The sequence below is a fragment of the Haliotis rufescens genome, unplaced genomic scaffold, assembly GCF_023055435.1.
Source record: "Haliotis rufescens isolate VD_foot unplaced genomic scaffold, xgHalRufe1.0.p SCAF_9, whole genome shotgun sequence".
Taxonomy (NCBI): Eukaryota; Metazoa; Mollusca; class Gastropoda; order Lepetellida; family Haliotidae; genus Haliotis; species Haliotis rufescens.
In genome coordinates this window covers 25016189-25036303 of record NW_025964383.1, presented here as the reverse complement: position 1 = coordinate 25036303, position 20115 = coordinate 25016189, and the positions used below count along the sequence as shown (strand labels likewise).

General features: G+C 40.4%; 1 protein-coding gene across 1 annotated transcript; it reads left to right on the top strand.

Moving 5' to 3' along the window:
- Positions 1-998: 998 nt before the first annotated feature.
- On the top strand, positions 999-19635 carry LOC124130949 (MFS-type transporter AFUA_1G00970-like). Its single transcript, XM_046494003.2, has 11 exons — positions 999-1190; positions 8494-8683; positions 9828-9951; positions 10642-10781; positions 12163-12289; positions 13824-13954; positions 15412-15520; positions 16074-16196; positions 18338-18547; positions 19013-19112; positions 19526-19635. Exons 1-11 carry the CDS (start codon positions 1082-1084, stop codon positions 19576-19578), a joined length of 1416 nt encoding a protein of 471 aa, XP_046349959.2. The 5' UTR covers positions 999-1081; the 3' UTR covers positions 19579-19635.
- The last annotated feature ends 480 nt before the right edge of the window (positions 19636-20115 follow it).

Here is a 20115-nt window from a genome sequence, read left to right as displayed (position 1 = left end):
CAAAGGCAATTCATACTACACACGACTTATTTGTACACAGTGTCAAGGTTACACGAATAACGGCATTATTTTTACAGTGTCATGGTTACATGAATAACGGCATTATTTTTACACAGTGTCATGGTTACATGAATAACGGCATTATTTTTTACACAGTGTCATGGTTACATGAATTACGGCATTATTTTACACAGTATCATGGTTGCATGAATAACGGCATTATTTTTACACAGTGTCAAGATTACATGAATAACGGCATTATTTTTACACAGTGTCATGGTTACATGAATAACAGCATTATTTTACACAGTATCATGGTTACATGGATAACGGCATTATTTTTACAGTGTCATGGTTACATGAATAACGACATTATTTCTTACACAGTGTCATGGTGACATGAATAACGACATTATTTTTACACAGTGTCATTGTTGCATGAATAACGGCATTATTTTTACAGTGTCAAGGTTACGTGAATAACGGCATTATTTTTACACAGTGTCATTGTTACATGAATAACGGCATTGTTTTACACAGTGTCATGGTAACATGAATAACGGCATTACTTTTACACAGTGTCATGGTAACATGAATAACGGCATTATGTTCACACATGTTCACTTGTCACTAAACACATGCCCACCCGTGTATAGGAAAGATTCAGGGCCTTCACTCCTTGAGACTATATGATCCTTCTTATTTATGCTATTTCAATAATTGTGTCAATTAAAATGTCTTCTTATATTATTTCGGTTTCTTTCAAAACTTTTTACAATACAATATTTTACAATATTCTGAAACTGTTCTGAAATATGCTCCAGTTAGCAATGTAAAACCCATTCATAACATCCCGTGAGATAACAGTAAGCAGTGAAAGAACTGATAACCTCAGCATCCCCAAACACGCTGGTTTATCGCGGGAGATTATCACAACGCGTGACGCAGTGACCAACTTGTTTTGTCTCTTTGACTACAGTAAGCGCGTCACGTATCTGATGATACACTGTCCCACTTTTCTCGGCCATCTGCTGGATTACCAGTTACTCAAAGAACAAACATACTCGTCTCTGAAACAAGCATGGAAGAGAAGGAGACAGGAAGATGTCACAATTTGCCACGTGGAGGAGTTCTTACCATTTTTGGAAGCATCTGTATTGTGTTTTGCATGGGGAATGGATATACCTTCGGTAAGGTGGATTTAACCATAATATTTCTTCGTCTTGTAGTTCAAAAGTTGGTGTAAATGATACCGAGTGGTCTAGTTTTACGCCGCTTTGAATAGTACGTTTTTGGTGAAATTGTCATACAGCTATACATTTTATGTATATATATTTACAATGTGCATACATATTTCCACTTATAAGCATAAAGAAATATAAAGTTAAAAGTTAAATTATTTAAGTAAAACCTTATCGTCTTGCACAGTTTGCGCACTATTAAGTACTATTATATAATTATGTGTCAAAACTTGGCCTGATTGACACCCCAAGCGACATGCCACCTGCGGCTTCACTGTAGATTAGTTAAGCATCAATGTCAATCAAGCAAAGTCAATTTATTCATGTTCATCCAAATGAGTGAGTGAGTATGGTTTTACGCCGCTTTTAGCAATATTCCAGCAATATTCCAGAAATGGGCTTCACACATTGTACCCATGTCGGGAATCGAACCCGGGTCTTCGGCGTGACGAGCGAACGCTTAAACCACTAGGCTACCCGACCGCCCCTCATCCAAATGAAAGTGTATCCTATTCATTGTACATATTGTCCAATCAGAATGTACTACGTACTTCTGTAAATGCATTCACTATCATGTATAAAACTATATACACTGTAATTGTACTACCAAGTGAGTGAGTGAGTGAGTGAGTGAGTGTGGTTTTACACCGCCTTTAGCAATATTCCAGCAATATCACGGCAGGGGACACTAGAAATGGCCTTCACACATTGCACCCATGTGGTGAATCGAACCCGGGTCTTCGGCGTGACGAGCGAACTCTTCAACCACTAGGCTACCCGACCGCCCCTTGTACTTGTAAGACAGAAGATACGGCCTGAGTGGCAGTCGACTTATAGGACTCGGGACCCACTGTCACGCTCTTGGTCGACGCCTACTTTTCTTTCTTTGTTTGTTGTTTGACTCCGCACTCAGCAATATTCCAGCTATATGACGGCGGTCTGTAGATAATCGAGTCTGGACCAGACAATCCTGTGTTTGATGTCATGGGCATCGATCCACGCAATTTGGATACGATGACATGCATCAACCAAGTCAGCGAGCCTGACCATCTGATCCCGTCAGTCGCCTCTTACGACAAGCATAGTCGCCTTTTACGGCAAGCATGGGTTGCTGAAGACCTATTCTACCCCGGATCTCCACGGGTGTCGACGCTTACCACTCTCAGTGTAATGAAGACACGGTGTACAGGAACACTTGATACTCATATGCGATCGCCTATCGCCAGTTAGGGGCGGTCGGATAGCCTAGTGGTTAAAGCGTTCGTTCGTCACGCCGAAGATCCGGGTTCGATTCCCGACATGGGTACAATGTGTGAAGCCCATTTCTGGTGTCCCCCGCCGTGATATTGCTGGAATATTGCTAAAAGCGGCGTAAAACCATACTCACTCACTATCGCCAGTTAGGTTACTGTAACGCACCAAAAAGTAACGGGTATTCGCCATCGATACACCCATAGGAAACAATACGTCAGTTGGTGACCTGGTCTCACCAAGAAGTAACAGTACCACTGGTATTTTTCGTCCATCTGACGGTATTGCCATGTAGTCAGGGAAATGATTTCTTATTCACCCAGGTTTCATCAAGGTCAATGATCTGGATGCGCCGACTCCGATTGTCATGAATGGTGCGGAGATAGTGTGACCTCATAAAACAGGATGGGATATCTTCCCCTGAAAACGGCAAGGTCATAAACCATCAAGCAGACTTATTGTGTTTTCAACTTCCTCCCGAATCCTACGACAAGTCTGGGTTACCTTCTGCTCATTAAACGTTTACACTGTACGACAAATCACCACTGTATCAAAGCTGTCTGATATCCTTTTACGTCCTGGATGTTTTTGAGACGACCCCTACCTTTGTTTTATTTATCATACCGTAGACTTGTTTGTATGACGGCCACAGACATTGGTCAGTTCAGTGATACACCCTATGTAAACTGATAAACGTTGCCTCTATCTCTCTCAAGTATAAAGAACGTGTATACATTTCCTACTACATAATCCATGTCGTGTACCTTGGCTATGGCGATACATGCATCATGGGAGCAGTGTTGACAAAACAAATGCAGCGTCATTTTGTTTATTTCTAAGATGCACATCTAGAATCTAATATAATTGACTTGATGAAGACTACATTATTATTGTAACGGAGTCACAAGCGCACATTTCTATGTCCGTTTCAGACTTCCCTCACTGGGCTTAAAGCTGAATTTGCTTAAATCGAAATTTGCTCTTGTAAAATTGCCGATAGAACTCCTTGTGACTGAAATACTTCAAACCACAGGTAGGTAGATCGGTAGTTACTTGTTATTTTAAAAGCAACAGTCTGTGAAACTTTCTATCTTGCTTTAATGGGCAAAAAATATTTCTTTAGCATTTTCGTTAGTACTTTAGCGAAGCTTACTTACTTCCTTAGTGAGTTTCACTGTCCACTCAGACACTAACCTGTTGGGAGATTTTTCTAACCAGATAGTAAATACTTGCTAATTAGACCAGTACATGTGGAGTAGAGTATCGTAGATCAGTTTACTAAGATGTAGGGAGAATCTAAGTAGAGATTACTATCCATCTTTCAAAGAATCTTTAGAAAGAAACTGCAAAATGCTCCAAATAACTGCTCACTGACCGAAATAATGTTTAGTTACCCAGTTATTCAGCGAATTTCACTGTCCACTCAGACACACTTGATTTTACTGACCAGTTAGTAAATATTTGCTAATTAGACTGGTATAGGTAGATCGTAGACTAGTGCAGATAACTAATCAGTTAGTAGAGATTACTGTCCATCTTTCAAAACATCTTCTTCTCATAATTTACTAACTGCAATAGTATATTTACTGAGCTTATGTGTTTTACTACAATTTAATAAAGGCTCGTGTCGTGGTCATTTTGCGATCCCTGTTGACAGCTGAGGAGATACAATTTGAAAAAAAACCCCAAGCAAATAACAAACAATACAGGTGAGAGATAACGTGCAATGATTTTCAAGGGCATTTTTAGTTTATTTACACAACTCTACGTAGACGTAATTGACAGGTAAAATAAAATGAAGAAATATGATTTTATTTTGGCAAACTTTGCAAACCTTCATTTGAGTACATGCTGTAAGGTCATGAAAAAAAATGCATATACAACATTACAAGGACAATATGTACCAAACACTGACTCATAATCGTCTTCTTGTCTCAAAAGCAAGAGCCTGACACCGAGGAAGGTGGAAGTGTGGAATGTCAGGTGGTGTACACGCCCTAAATGAATTAAAACACATTTGTGATGTCATTCTCTCCATTCCGAGTCACGACTTTATTTCCCTATTTAAAACCTACTTTCACACTTTGACGTACCATCTTGCGGAAAATATTTGAAAAATAAACCAGAACACTTTATAGACTGTATTTATTCTGTGTGAGTCAATCTTGCGTGATGTTCGAGGAATACATTCTCTGCTGCTGTTGCACGTGCACCAAGCTCTGTCGCGAGCTGATATTTACAATGAATGGTACAGGGCCATCAAGAGTTCGTTGGGTACGAACATAGCTTTTCAGGAATTGAGAGTTCCTCCACGGAGGATACCCGGATTCTCCACCAACTGTTACATATGCCACGTACGTATCCTAAGAATCGTTAAGGAAGTAATGGCGTAACAAGGTCGCAGACTGACCACATGGGATCGAACATAAGTCTTATTGTGTGAAGAGCCATTTATTACCCGACATCTTTTATGTGTGATGTCAGTGCGCCAACTCTGCTAGAGAATAAGGTTTTACCTAAATGAACTTCTAACTTTATATTTCTCTATTGTTATAAGTTATGGAATTTTATCATCCAAAACTGGCTCCCACAGGAGATATCGCTTGGATGAGATCAAGCGATATCTACACTGTAGATATCGCTGCAATGAAATTGCATCACAATGCTTTGCAGACCATTGTGACGTCACTGTTACATGATGTCACAATCAAATGACATCACTAATGGCTCTGAAAAAGTTTGAAGAATGATGTTGGATGATAAATAAAATCTCACCTTGTGTCTTTTGATATCAAATATATCAACACTCGTTGATATATTTCATATCAAAAGACACGAGGGTGAGATTCTCTATATGTGTGCACATTGTATATAGAATCAAGAATTTTATTGTACAGAACACCCTCATAGGGCAGGTTACAAACTATCTACATATGGGAATAAATATAATTATAGACATGAAACGTAGGTATACATATAATGTACATTATACTTAGATATATTACATATATTTGCAATCACAGTACGTAAAGATTTATATATATCATAAGGTGGCTGGCAGGATACTGTACTGATAAGCCACAGTAATTGTATTAAAGATTTAACGTCATATCTAAACGTTTTTTTTAATAATCATATACACATGTCAGAGATAATTCTTGCAACAGATTTTGCTTTTCTTCAGAACAGGAGTTCAATATACTTGCAAACATTTTGTTATCCTTTTGGCAGTTTAATAAACCTAGTGTAGGAAGAAGTAGCTATATAGCTGTCGTTCGTAACTATAATTCGGAAGGTACAAAAGAAAGTGTTTTTTATCTTCTACCTTGTTTTGTAAGGAAGAGAATTTATGGATGTCAACTTCTTTATTGTGAGGAACACAACGTTTCGGAGTACATGCTTACTCATTCATCAGGTGTTTTGGTTACATATCTTGCATATTCTCTGGTCGACAAGGCCTGTTAATGTATCTGCCTCTTTCAGTCTCCAGATTATGGCAACTGAGCCTTAATGTGGTTAGAGCTAATCCACGATCTTCACATTTTACTGCTGAAACATACTTCTTAAGTTCAAATTTATCTTTAATAAGTCCTAAATGTCTAAGTTTGTGGGAGCTGTTAGTGTTTACATGGTCACTTTCTATGAGAAAGATATTTCAAAATTTGGTTTGAAGAGCTTCATGGAATTTTGGGTAAGAGGCATTTTCACTTTTGGATTTGGGAAATACGTGTGCCATCACATGTTTAATAGACGTCCAGGATATTTTTGGTGAGGCCAAAAGAATATCCTCCTAGTACTCAGGTTGGTTGGTTTGTTGTTTTACGCCGCAGTCAGCAATATTCCAGCTATATGACGGCGGTCTGTAAATAATCGAGTCTGGACTAGACAATCCAGTTATTGATATCATGAGCATCGATCCACGCATTTGGGATCGATGACATGCTTCAACCAAGTCAGCGAGCCTGACCATCCGATCCCGTTAGTCGCCTTTTACGACAAGCATAGTCACCTTTTACGGCAGGCGTGAGTTGCTGAAGACCTATTCTACCCGGGATCTTCACTGGTCTGGTATTCGGGTATATATATCTAACATACCTATCAATGATATGAGGCATTTTGCTTGTGTGATAGAGCCAACATGGAGACGGTCATATCACAGGGAGTATAATAACCAGACCAGTATTACACTGGGCTGATATGGCTTGTCAATGCACTTTGAATGGGCAATCAGCCCGAGTGGAGAAATGAGAGTTACGTCCCCTTGGTGCGTCGTCTGCTCGTCTGCTCAGCTCGCTTTCCCGTGACAATGTCTTCCAAACAAGGTGAAAATGTTTTGCATTCACTTGCAAATAGATCTATTTACAGTTTTATGTGATACTGTAAGGTAAAAAGGTTCTTATATGGCAGTCTTTTTATAGCATACCACATATCAACCCTCGACCCCAATATATGGAATATGATATGAAAAATGCTATATAATAACCTTTAAATATCATAGAATGTCAGCTAACTGTAGGAGCTCTGAACAGCGTATTCCGGCGTCTCTTAAACCCCGTTCACATGCACCTAAAAAAATAATATGTGTGTATATTTGCATAATGGGGGTCAATATACACACGTGGGTATACTTGTCTTGTGAACGCGTTTTCCCATGTGTGTATATTTACACCAGGAGCAAATATGCACCGTGTCTGGAGCAGGTTCAAGTGTAAATTTGTACTGTACATTTTATATTGTCATGTTAACGTTTGTGACAACGCCAGGGGATGATGTAATTAATATATCTGTTGATTTGCAAACAGCAAACAAATTGGCAAAAGTTCTGTATTTTCAATTTGACGCTATTCAGTATACAGAAATGACAACTTTTCTGCCGACATCCACAACTGGGCGGGCACTGGTCATCTGGTTTGTTCTGTGACCTTTCCATATTTGTAAAAGTGGGTCAGTGACATTCATGTTGATTGCAGTAAATGTTTCAAACCCGATATTGTTTTTTCTTTTTATTTGATAAAAACTTCCATAAATTTTAGCTATAATAACGGTAACGCTACTTTTTGGTTTTTCCTTCGTCGGGCAGTTAATGGAAAACCTCAGGCTTCTGCAAATGATAATGCCCTGAAAAATAGCGTTACCCTTATATTATTTAAAATTTTGCTAAAACCCTCGGACTGTTCGAATGTCCTCGTCAGTTAAAGGCAGACCTCGGGCGTCTGCAAATGATAATGCTCTGAAAAATAACGTTACCCTTATATTATAGTTAAAATGAATAGAATTATCATAAACCGCCCGCTTGTTATCAGAAATGAGCGGGCCACTGTAACTCGATAATGCCCTCCAATTATATGACGACGGGTCATAACGCGTTGTTAGGTGACGTCATATTGATGTTCAATAGTGACGTTATCTGTTTTGTTCTTTGACGTTTCCATACTTGTAAAAGTGCGTCAGTGACATTCGTTGTGTGGTAATTGCAATAAATGTTTCAAAACCGATATTGTTGTTTATTTTTATTTGATAACACATGCTATCCATTTTAGCTATAATAACGGTAACGCTATTTTTCAGGGCATTATCATGTGCAGAAGCCCGAGGTCTTCCATTAACTGCCCGACGAAGGAGGGCAGTTGAAAAGAGCGAGTCGTTAGCGTCACGTTTCTTGGTTATGACATAATCCTATATTATGCCGAGCCAGATACTATGATTTATAAGCGACTGCCTCCTCGGCCGTGAGCGCCCGCCCAGAGAGCGGAAGATCCGGGGTTCGATCCCCCGCCGCGTCATACCAAGAGACATTAAAAGATGGTACTTGTTGTTACCCTACCTGGCGCTCGGCATAAGGAGCTAAACCAAGGACTGGTCGGGTCAGAGTCAGTATACTGTGTCTGAGTGGGTATCCATGTTAATCTATAACATGGTATCTCAGTGGGCTAGCACGTCGCAAAAAGTGCAATAATCTTAACCTCATTTCACCTCACTTATTCTCTGAAACCTATTGCAGGTAATTTCAACCCATACATCACCTCCTACCTGCGGAACAGAAGCGCCTCGACTGACGTGGCGTATGCCGACTCTGTGTGGATCTCAACCTCCAACACCATCGTCTACGGTCTGACCATGCCGATACTCACTTTACTGGAGCGGTGGCTGTCTGCGCGGGGGTGCATCATCGTAGGAGGTATCATTTACAGGTGAACAGGGTACTCAGACATTTTAAGACCAGTTTAAAATAGGTCTTCAGCAACCAATTCTTGCCGTAAAAGGCGACTATGCTTGTCGTAAGGGGCGACTAAAGGGATCGGGTGGTCAGGCTCGCTGACTTGGTTGATGCATGTCATCGTATCCTAATCGCGTTGATCGATGCACATGATGTCAATCACTGGATTGTCTGGTCCAGACTCGATTATCTACAGACCGCCGTGATATAGCTGGAATATTGCTAAGTGCAGCGTTAAACAACAAACAAACAGTTGTTTTAAACTGATATCGCTAAATAGATGACACAAAAATGTGAAAGTGTAACATTCCTAAATCATATGTCAAATATTTTCTGCATGCCAAGAGGATATTTAAGGGGTGAACATTGTGAACAATTTTGAAGTTTAACATACCACTGCAACATACTTTAATGTGAGTGATTTAGGTTTAACTCAGCTTTTAACAACATTCTATAACAGCGTGTCAGCATTACCCAGGTGGTAGTCATAACGTATAATAATTCTGTCGGAATCAGTAGAACTGAGTGTTTTCCAAAACCGCAAAGTTTCAATTCGCTGGATTGTCGGAGATGATAACCAACCCATGTCACCACGGACGGCGGAGTTAGCAGTCTTGCAGCCCACACCTAGATGGAATCGGCAAACTCGGCATTGAACGTTGTCGCAGATCCATATGACAGAATGGGTTGGGCAGGATTACCATATAAGGTGATAAATACGTCATTAGCCATTCACCCGACTGCCTTGATGTTCATGATTAAGACGCCAAATGCCCTGTTGGCCGACTGTTCTTTCGCTGTAAAGTTCAAGTCTCTATTTTCGTGGAACCATAATCCTAGATATCTGTAAGCTTTAGACTACTTGATGACGGCATTTCCAAAGCTGAAGACTATATCAGAGTTCTTGAGATTTACTGGATTTACACATCGTGGCCATTACTATTCTCCGTCCGGAACATCCCCTTTACACTCGATTTCGAATGACAGAAGTTAGATTTGCTGCTCGCTCTGAGAATTTGGAAGTCTCCACGCTGGTTGTCAGTTGCGATTTACAGATTTTACACGACTATGATCTTTAGCTATAAAACTCACTCACTCACTCACTTGGCTTGCAATAGTATTTCAGTGGCATCAACCTACTTCAGCATCAACTACAGCTACATCACTGTCGCCGCATCCTACGGCGCCATCGGGGCAGGGAAGGCGCTTGCATACCCCATTACAACCAAACTGGCATTCAGAGTAGGTGATTATACACTGTACTTGTGTGTTTACAATGTACACACATACAACGCATGCATAGGTCTAAAGGTTTAAACGAGTATGGGACAATGACCGTGTTTAGGTTTGTGTTTAGGATCTTAACACATTTCAGACAGTGAAAGCACGCTTCCCTACATCCATTCTCCTGGGGAAACCCGGGTTAGACATGAGCGCACCACCTACTGATTGTCGTAAAGGCGACAAAACTCGACCCCCGAGGAGATTCGGGTTAGAACCTGCTTGGTCCAGACTCGAATATTTACAGAGTTTTGTCATAGAGCTGGAATATGCTGAGTGCGGCGTTAAACAAACAAACAAACAAACAAACAAACTTTACAAAATTAGATCGAATGGTCAGGATCATTCTCTCAGTTGCTGTTTTTTCAGCAAACTTTTAATTATGGTTCAAAGTTAATTATGTACAGCCACCGGAATTCACTGGATATTGATAACTACGGCGAAAGAAAACAAACAATTACCATATATTCACCTAACAACTAGTTCGCACTAGACCTGCGCATTGCCATCCTATTGGTTACAGTGTTGGCTAGTCCCGCAGAGGACCCGTTTTTGACTCCCTACAAGGGTACTATGTGTGTCCAGTGGCCTAAAAGAGGCGTAAAACTCCATGTGTCCAGTCAGCCGCTCACTCCATGTGTTATTTTTCAGTGGTTTCCGAACCGGAAGGGTTTGATCTGCGGGATCCTGGAAGGAGGGTACGGCGGCAGTGGCTTCATCCTCAACCAAATCGTCACTGGCTTCATAAACCCCGAGAACCTCTCCCCTGATCAGGAAGTAGGGGACAACGAGTGAGGAGCAGATTGCCCATTGAACAGTACCTTGTCTCTCTTTGATAAGAGATTATAGTCCAACAGTTCAGCTTAGCAATATTCATAATAGTTGTGCGACTATGCTTGTCGTGAGAGTCCCGACTAACGGGATCGGGTGGTCAGGCTCGCTGACTTGGTTGATGCATGTCATCGTATCCCAATTGCATGGATCGATGATCACGATATCAATCACTGGATTGTCTGGTCCAGACTCTATTATTTGCAGACTGGTTGGAATATTGCTGGGTGCGGCGTTAAACAACAAACAAACAAACAAACAAATCATAATGTTTGTATTTTGAGTGTCCTTCCATTCATGCACACATTATTACACGCACGTAATCATAGCAAAAGTGTAACTATCAACATCTGTTGAAGTGGTGCTTAATCAGCAGGTGTATATGGTATGCTTACTTAAGAAATAAGGACGAGTGCGAGTTGTTTATTTACGATAAACAACGTTTATTTCGTATATAATATATCAACAAAATGTACAGCCTCTTTAAGGATGATAATAAAATGAACAAGCTTTAAAAATATTTTCCCTTATTTCAATAATGATGACTCCCTGAATACAATCCGACCTCGGCAATGTCGGACAAGTCCATTTTTATGAAATAGTATAAAAATCGAATGTATTCCACTACCTTGTTCAGAATACGTACTAGCATGATCACACTAGCCATCAATGGACTCTTGCTGGAATATATTGAGAAAGTCAGTTTCCTGTAACTGTACAGCTCTACCGTCTTTGCAAACATATTTTTAGTAGGTCCAACTTATTATTACCTAAGTCCATTATATAAGTGTAAACACAAGAAATAGTTTCAATATTCGTAATTGTTATGTAATAGTTTACAAAAGAAACGCGGGGCACGGGTGGCTCAGTCGTCTAAGGCGCCGCGATTCGCTGTGCAGAGTTGCGTCCCTTGGGCACGCCCGAACCTATGATTGTGGGTTCGAATCCCGGTTCGCCCCGATTATGTTTCTAGGTTTGTCAGCACCATACCCGTGCTGGTGGGTTTCACCGAATTGTTAAGCGTCTGAGACCTGCATCACTTCGGGATATCCTCTTACATTAAGCTGACACACCGCGATATAACTGGAATACTGTTAAAAGCGGCGTTAAACGCAAATCACTCATTGCAACAGAAACGAATCGGAGAGTCAGGTTGATGTTCAGTGATCCATTCATATACTTTCATACACCTACTTTGCCTTTTACGCCCAATGGAATCTGTTTCGGGACATAATCGAGACTGGTTCTTCTCTGGCTTTGGCGTTTTATATTTACTATAATACATTCCTGAACACCCAGCGAATCTTACAATAAGCCTGACTCTCATTTGCTTGTGTCCAGATACTTCACCCAGGCGATTCTTCTGGACAAGGTGCCGTACACGTACTTGCTGCTTGGAGGGATGTACACCGTGGTCTTCGCCATAGGCATCTTATTAATGAGGGAACCGCCTGATGGCTCGACCCAAGTGAGTTATGGGTCTATATATTTTTTTGACGTTTACATGATATACGGCTTTTCTATTGGAAGAGAGGCCGGTCACATGACTGCAAAACTGACGTTCATAAGCGTATGAACGACACAATTTGACGTTTATACTTTTATTTACGAGACTGTATTCTTGAAATGACGTAAAAACTGACGAGGAATACCCTGGAAGTTCCCTAGCACGAATACCTACAATAGCGTTCTTTCTGGTCATTTAGACCCTTTAATCTTGAACGTTTTTTGTTTTGTTTTTTGCACACACTGAGAAACGTTAGAGTTTGTTTGCATGATCGTTCACGAATATCCTCGCTGCGACCCATCCCAGAGAACAAAACGTACAGATGCACATCCACTATCGTAGTATCGATTCGATCCGTATCCACAGCGACAGTGACAATCTACAGCAATCTATCAATTTTGTCTCTTTTTGACCCATCTTTATGATCACCTTTCAATGATCGGCCAACTGATGTATGACGACTAACACATGTAACCGCCACAGGTTGATCAACAAGTTCGGAAATCTCTCCCCGTCACGTATATCGTGTTTGCCATTTTGACGTCTTGTACTTGATGTAAAATGTATTACGACGCGCTGTCATTGTGACTGTGTTTCTGAGGTAGTTCTTAACAGACCTTTTCCACCCAATGATGATATTATTCGAATACAACAGATGTTCCTGTAAAGCAATTTGAGAACACAAACGCTCATGTCACCTCTCTTTTTGGGGAACTATTTTTTCCGAGATAGTGAGTGAGTGAGTTGGGTTTAACGCCGCTTTTAACAGTATTCCAGTTATATCACGGCGTGTCAGCTTAATGTGGGAGGAAAGCCCGAAGTGATGCAGGTCTCAGACGTTTACCACTTCGGTGAAACCCACGAGCACGGGTACGGTGCTGACAAACCTAGAAACATAATCGGGGCGAACCAGGATTCGAACCCACAACAATAGGTTTCTGGTGTGCCCAAGGGACGCAACTCTGCACAGCGAATCGCGGCGCCTTAGACGACTGGGCCACCCGTGCCCCCTATTCCGAGATAAGCTGGTTGATGTATGACTGTAAGTGTAAAAATGATGTATAAAATAGTGTCATAAAATTTATAAGAATTGACTTTTGAAGTTGTGTGTGTTAGAGTATGAACCTTCATAGAGTTAGGGCCAACCATGAAATGTTAGTACCAGACGCTATCTTGTGTTCTAGCAGACGAGTCAATATTCATCACGTGACAGCTCAATATTGATCACGTGACGAGTCAATATTCGAGATCAGTGTCAGTCACATGGTTTGGGGGTCTACATTGAAATGTATTATTTCATCACGTGGTACCGATTAACCAATTGGAATTGCAAGGTTCTTAATAAACGTAAACAAGAAACACTCTTGTCCATCGACAGTGATACATATCTTATGTGGAACAGCCCTCCAGATGTCGCTAGTCATGTAGGTATAATGTAGTTATGTCAAAGCCCCACGAAGTGCCACTTGTCACATTGTCCTATTTTCGACCACAGGAAATGCCAGTGCAATACAACAATGACGACGAAGGTGGCGGCACAGTTGCTGTTTCAACGATCAGTCAAAAAGACATGTCCGCTGGTGTTAATATTAAGTTGGAACCCACAAGTCAGACTCACACTCCTAGGTAAGCTGCCCCATTCCCCACTCCAACCCACCCACATCACCTACCCACATGTATATACTACTCAAATGAAGTTGAAGAACACCTTCTTCCTTCATATTACTGTACTTAATCCGTCAGGCCATGGAAATGAAAGATGCGTGTGTTTCTCAACACAATGGACTTCTTTGAGTAGTATACAATTCAATGCAAAGATATTACAACAGTAAATTATATGAGGGTATGCTCTAAGAGAAATAACACATCTACCATATTGTTTCGGAAATTATTCGCATTCATATAACGTGTTTTATGGTAGACATGTGGTGGCCATTTCAAAATTTAACGCATCAGTGACAAAAATGAGATCTGACGCAATTTCCCATGTTGATTTGTATCATATATTTCCATGACCCCGGTGGGGATACGCTTACCTTTTCGCGAACACCTGGTATCATCACTAATTGATAGATGAGGCATACGTATGTGTTTTTGAATCACATTCAAATAGTGATGATACCAGGTGCCAGTCCCGTGAACACCTGGTGGCAAGACTATTTGATAGTGATTCATAAGCACGGGCTCATGATATAGTCGGAATCGTACAGGGGACACATACATATGTTTCTTTACAGTCCCTGCTGCATTCCGCACGCCCCCCCCCCCCCCCCCCCCAAAAAAAAAAAGAAAGAAAAAAAAAAGATAAAAAAGAGAGAAAAAAAAAAGAAAGAAAGAAAAGAAAAAACATTTAGATAACTCTGCACACAAATCTGCAAATTTTAAAGCTCAGTTTTCGTGAATTTCGTAGTTTTGCATCTGTGTGAGTTGTGGCAGAAATTATTATGATAAACATATCCACGGCTAGAATAACTTATTGAAATGAATCTGGAGATCACTAGTATAAACATACAGACATACACCTGTTGTAAGCAATAATACAACGGTCAACTTTACTTCAAACGAAAGGAATGTCTATTAACACGTCTAAAACCAACTATCGATTTACATTTTATTCTTTTGTGTATTTGACGAATTCGGCTGCAGATAAACGCAAAATTCTGCACAAGTTCTGCACAAAATGGGATGTTCTGCTAGACCGGTACATTTCTGCACCGACTGGGCAATTCTGCAAAATATTCCGCGACTGCGGAATTGCGAAATGGAGCGGGGCAGTGATTATGGGAAATCTTTGTTCACACATGGTTATGTCACACACACACACCAAAGGTTCCTAACAGTTGTTTCCGCGTTGTGACTATACTCCACGTGCTATTGCCAGTTTATATTCTTGGTTGAGCAGAAGTAATGATGTGATGCGCTAGAATATTGCTGGGCGTAGAACCACACTCACTCATCTTCTATTAGTTAATCTATCAGACACTCTTCACCCCAGACCTTTAAAAGATGTTAATGGGGAGAATTACGTAAATAAACTATTTGGCCTTTAATCGAGGAAATACGGTATGTCCTGTGTTCTCCAGCCCCGACATGACACCGAGGGATGTTCTGCGCTCCTGGATATTCTATGCTGTGTGGTTGACATACTTCTTTGAAGGATTTGCAGTTGACGTCAACTTCTTCTTCTACAAGGTAAACTATCGGTGCATTATAATCAAGTTCATTAAAAAAAGTATTCTGAAGAGTTTTAGCCCACATCAATAGTTTGGACAAATCGAATGATAAAATTTTAACAGAAAATACCACATATCTTGTTGGGAGTCATAGTCAACATGACTTGATAAACACGACGTTTTGTCAGAAGAACGTAGTGTATACGGACCCGTGAAGTGGCCACGATGAGGGAGAGAGTGAGTTTTAGGTTGGGTTTCTGGTGAATACATGTTCAATTTCAAAGACCGAACTACATGCCCCTCTCCCGACGTTTTAAATGCATCAAGATTGGTCAAGTCGTCCACGACGCCGCTACTTGCTGTGCAGAGTCGCGTCCCTTAGATCTGTCAAACACCTATATTCGTAGGTTCGACCGCCCTGATTAGGTTTCTCAGATTTGTCAGAACCATGCTCTTGGTTCCAAAAGCGGTAAACGTCTAAGACCTGCTGTAAGCCATGCTGACACGCTGTCATATGACTTAAATATTCCAACTCACTCACCATAAATGCTAGTACGCGTTATATGTAACAGACATATGGCGAGACGTTTATTGATGACGACTACTTCCTTGCCCTGGTAGCCTCGTTTGGATCTGTGTCTGTTGTGGCCGGGAATCTCTTCTGGGGCGTTCTTGCTGATAAGTATACGTACAAGGTAACTTTGTTCTAAAGTATTTTTTCAGCATATATAACAACTTTCTCTCTCTCTCTCAGTCTCTCCCTCCCTCCTCTCTCTCCGTGTCTGTCTGTGTCTCTCTCTCATCTGTCTGTGTCTTACTCTCTCCTGTCTATCTTTCTGTCCGTTTGCCTGTTTCTCTGTGTCTCTCTCACACATCTCTCTGTCTCTCTCTCATCTCTCTCTCTCTAGGTCTTACTCTCTCCTGTCTATCTTTCTGTCCGTTTGTCTGTCTCTCTGTGTCTCTCTGACACATCTCTCTCTTTCTCTCTCTAGGTCTTACTCTCTCCTGTCTATCTTTCTGTCCGTTTGTCTGTCTCTCTGTGTCTCTCTGACACATCTCTCTCTTTCTCTATCTAGGTCTTACTCTCTCCTGTCTATCTTTCTGTCCGTTTGTCTGTCTCTCTGTGTCTCTCTGACACATCTCTCTCTTTCTCTCTCTAGGTCTTACTCTCTCCTGTCTATCTTTCTGTCCGTTTGTCTGTCTCTCTGTGTCTCTCTGACACATCTCTCTCTTTCTCTATCTAGGTCTTACTCTCTCCTGTCTATCTTTCTGTCCGTTTGTCTGTCTCTCTGTGTCTCTCTGACACATTTCTCTCTTTCTCTCTCTAGGTCTTACTCTCTCATGTCTATCTTTCTGTCCGTTTGTCTGTCTCTCTGTGTCTCTCTGACACATTTCTCTCTTTCTCTCTCTAGGTCTTACTCTCTCCTGTCTATCTTTCTGTCCGTTTGTCTGTCTCTCTGTGTCTCTCTGACACACCTCTCTCTTTCTCTCTCTCAGACATCTTTATCTCGACATATCGGTTAATACGATGGAATGTGAACCCTCATCAGCACACATATGCCTAGATATCAACTCTGTCAAGTCACATTCAGAGGTATAGATCTCATATGACCAGAAACTACAATAAATAATGATATGCTCAAACTGAGAAAAAAGTCTAGTGGATTCTACTAACTTAAAGACTGCGATCAGAAGGCTAGTAAACAAGGATTTTACTATCCTACCTGGTAGATTGCTCATGGATGCTCAAGATTGGTAAATATCACTCATTATATTAGTATAATTCACTGCTTAAACCACACTGTAACAAATGTGGTAAGAATGTAAACACATACAAGACATGTTTAGGAATGTGTTTCAATCGATATGCACATTAGTCGTGTTCTATCTAAACACGTTTAGGGTCCAAACATATGAAATGAGCTATCGCCTCATAGCCTAAACAACACCTAAACGCAACATCCCCATAATTTAAACATGTTTTGCATTTAGATACATTTAACAAGTTTAGAAGTTAAACGTGTTTAATAATTTCATCAGGAGATAAAATTATATGTACAAATCAGATTCTCATGCACTTGGATAACTCATATACCACCAGGACTTACAATGAACTTAGTACAATATTAACATAAAAATGTACAGATAAACAAAGCTGATGGTGACAAAGAAAATTGACACTTGTGAAGACAACAGTCTCCGTAGCACAGGTAATAGCGTGACGGACTACAACTCGATAGAGGTTGAAGGTTAAAACAACACATTTATGAACACAGAGATGTTTTGATCTTGCACATCAAAGCATCCAATCAGTTGATATAGGCATAAACACGTTCTTCAACTGTTAATCATATTGTCAACATACTCAGACCTATTGACTCTGGGGGCGGTCGGGTAGCCTAGTGGTTAAAGCGTTCGCTCGTCACGCCGAAGACCCGGGTTCGATTTCCGACATGGGTACAATGTGTGAAGCCGTGATATTGCTGGAATATTGCTAAAAGCGGCGTAAAATCCAACTCACTCACTCACTATTGACTCTGGTTCATGATGTTCGTGTTTGGCAAGGTGACCTTCAAGAACGACGATTAGTATATATACAATGGCCCCTTGGAATTAACGAAGAATTACTGTACAGTAAACTACGGTTATAACGAACTCAAAGGGACTACTAATTTTAGTTCGTTATAACCGTAGTTCGTTATAAGCATATATACAACATAACTACAGCAAATAGTCGGGACCAAAAAATAAGTTCGTTATATCCGTCAGTTCGTTATAAGCGTGTTCGTTATAACCGTAGTTTACTGTATTTGTATAACGTCTGACCACTGCGCAGCCTGTTCTGATGATCGTCACATGTGTGTTCGGCGTCTTCACCTCCACATTCTGCATCACCGAGTATGGAGGAAAGCCAATGTACTTCATCTGGGTGTGCGCCATACACTTCGCCTTCACTGGGCCCTTAACCATTCTCCCTTTGATAGCCATGGAGACGTTTGGCAGCAAGCACTTCTCCATCAACTACGGCCTTCTCAACACTACAGCGGTAAGCGCGTCACGTTTTGTATCAGTCTGCACTAAATCAGGAACCGATCATTTTTTCATGGGCTGGGATTTTGTTCCAGAAAAATAATTCTGAAATATTATTGTGTTTTGGGATCAGGTGCAATAAAAAAATGTTCCCTGGATGTCCTAAATAAACGTGTTGATTCAGAAACAAAAAATTGTAGTGAGCGATAAAATGCCAGCCCCACCCGGCCCACCAACCTTCTCCCCCAATACTATTGAATGATTGGTCCTCCGCACTTCCTGTTTTTGAATTTTTTGCATTTATATTGCAATATTGCAATGCTAGGGTTCAGGAGTCGCATTAATTTAAAGACACAATAATGTCAAGATTTACAGAACATTTACGTGCAGCGTTTTCCCAGACAACCACCCTCCTCCATACTATATATGACCAGTCCCTTATTTGATGACCAGAGTATAATTGATGTTTAACACTTTGCAGGTTGCCTTCAGTTTTTTCATGGCGTTTTTCTCCTCACATGTGAAAGATACCATTGGCTGGCATGGGATATATTTACTTGGAGCTGGTTTCCTCGTCATTAGTGAGTTGCGTTTCTTCCTGTTCAGGATTGATATTTGATATCCGCTTCTGCAAAGGCCATGATTTTGTTTGTGGATATCAGATGAGGGGTTTAGCTTAGAGACAAAAATATTTTTTGGTTGTTTTACGTCCATCAGTAACCGGTAACTCTCCCACCAGATTTCACATTTCTTTGACACAACAGTGAACATTTTCACACTGTTTGTTTCGTGTTAGCTTTGTTTAGTCAAGTGTGCAGGTTTAAGTATCAACTATAAGAGTATTTAAATACAATGTCGTAAATACAATTCAAAGACCTGTTTCATTGTATGATCATCATATATATGCGGACGACATTTTAAAATGGTGCTCAACATGAGAAACTGTTTTGTCACATTTTGTGTTTTATCGTTTAAAATTCTCGGTCTGTTGCAGGTTTTGCATTTTCTTCTGTCGTCTTTTTCAAGAAGTTTCGAAGATTACAATGACACCTTCAAAACTCTTTACGCTGAAAACCTTTGTATATAAACATGATTTTGTTCATATTATCCTGTTGTTATTGATCCATATTTGCGTTCATAAAAACACCATACTCTAGCAGCTGCGGAGTGGGTCCTTGTCAACTCCTGCTTAAGCAAAGGCTAACTTTAAATACAGCTAACCCAGACTAGAAGGAAGTAGGATATATAGTCACAACATGGTTGCTTGTAATATAAATCGGTGATCGATCTTCTCCGTCACGTCACTACATGTAGAAGGGGACTGTAAATCTAATCCTTTATCTTCTACCGGCTTTGATAATCAGTTTCTTCCTCAAAGGACATTTTCCTTGCAAACATGACTTTGATCTGATAATACTTCAGTGCAAATGCACACTCACCTGTATGCAGCATATTTATGCTTGACTTTGTGTAACATTTAATTTTTTTATACATAAATAAAACGTGTTGTTATTTTTGTAATTATATAGTATTAAGGAAACACATATACTTGACTTTGTGTAACATTTATACATTTTATACAAC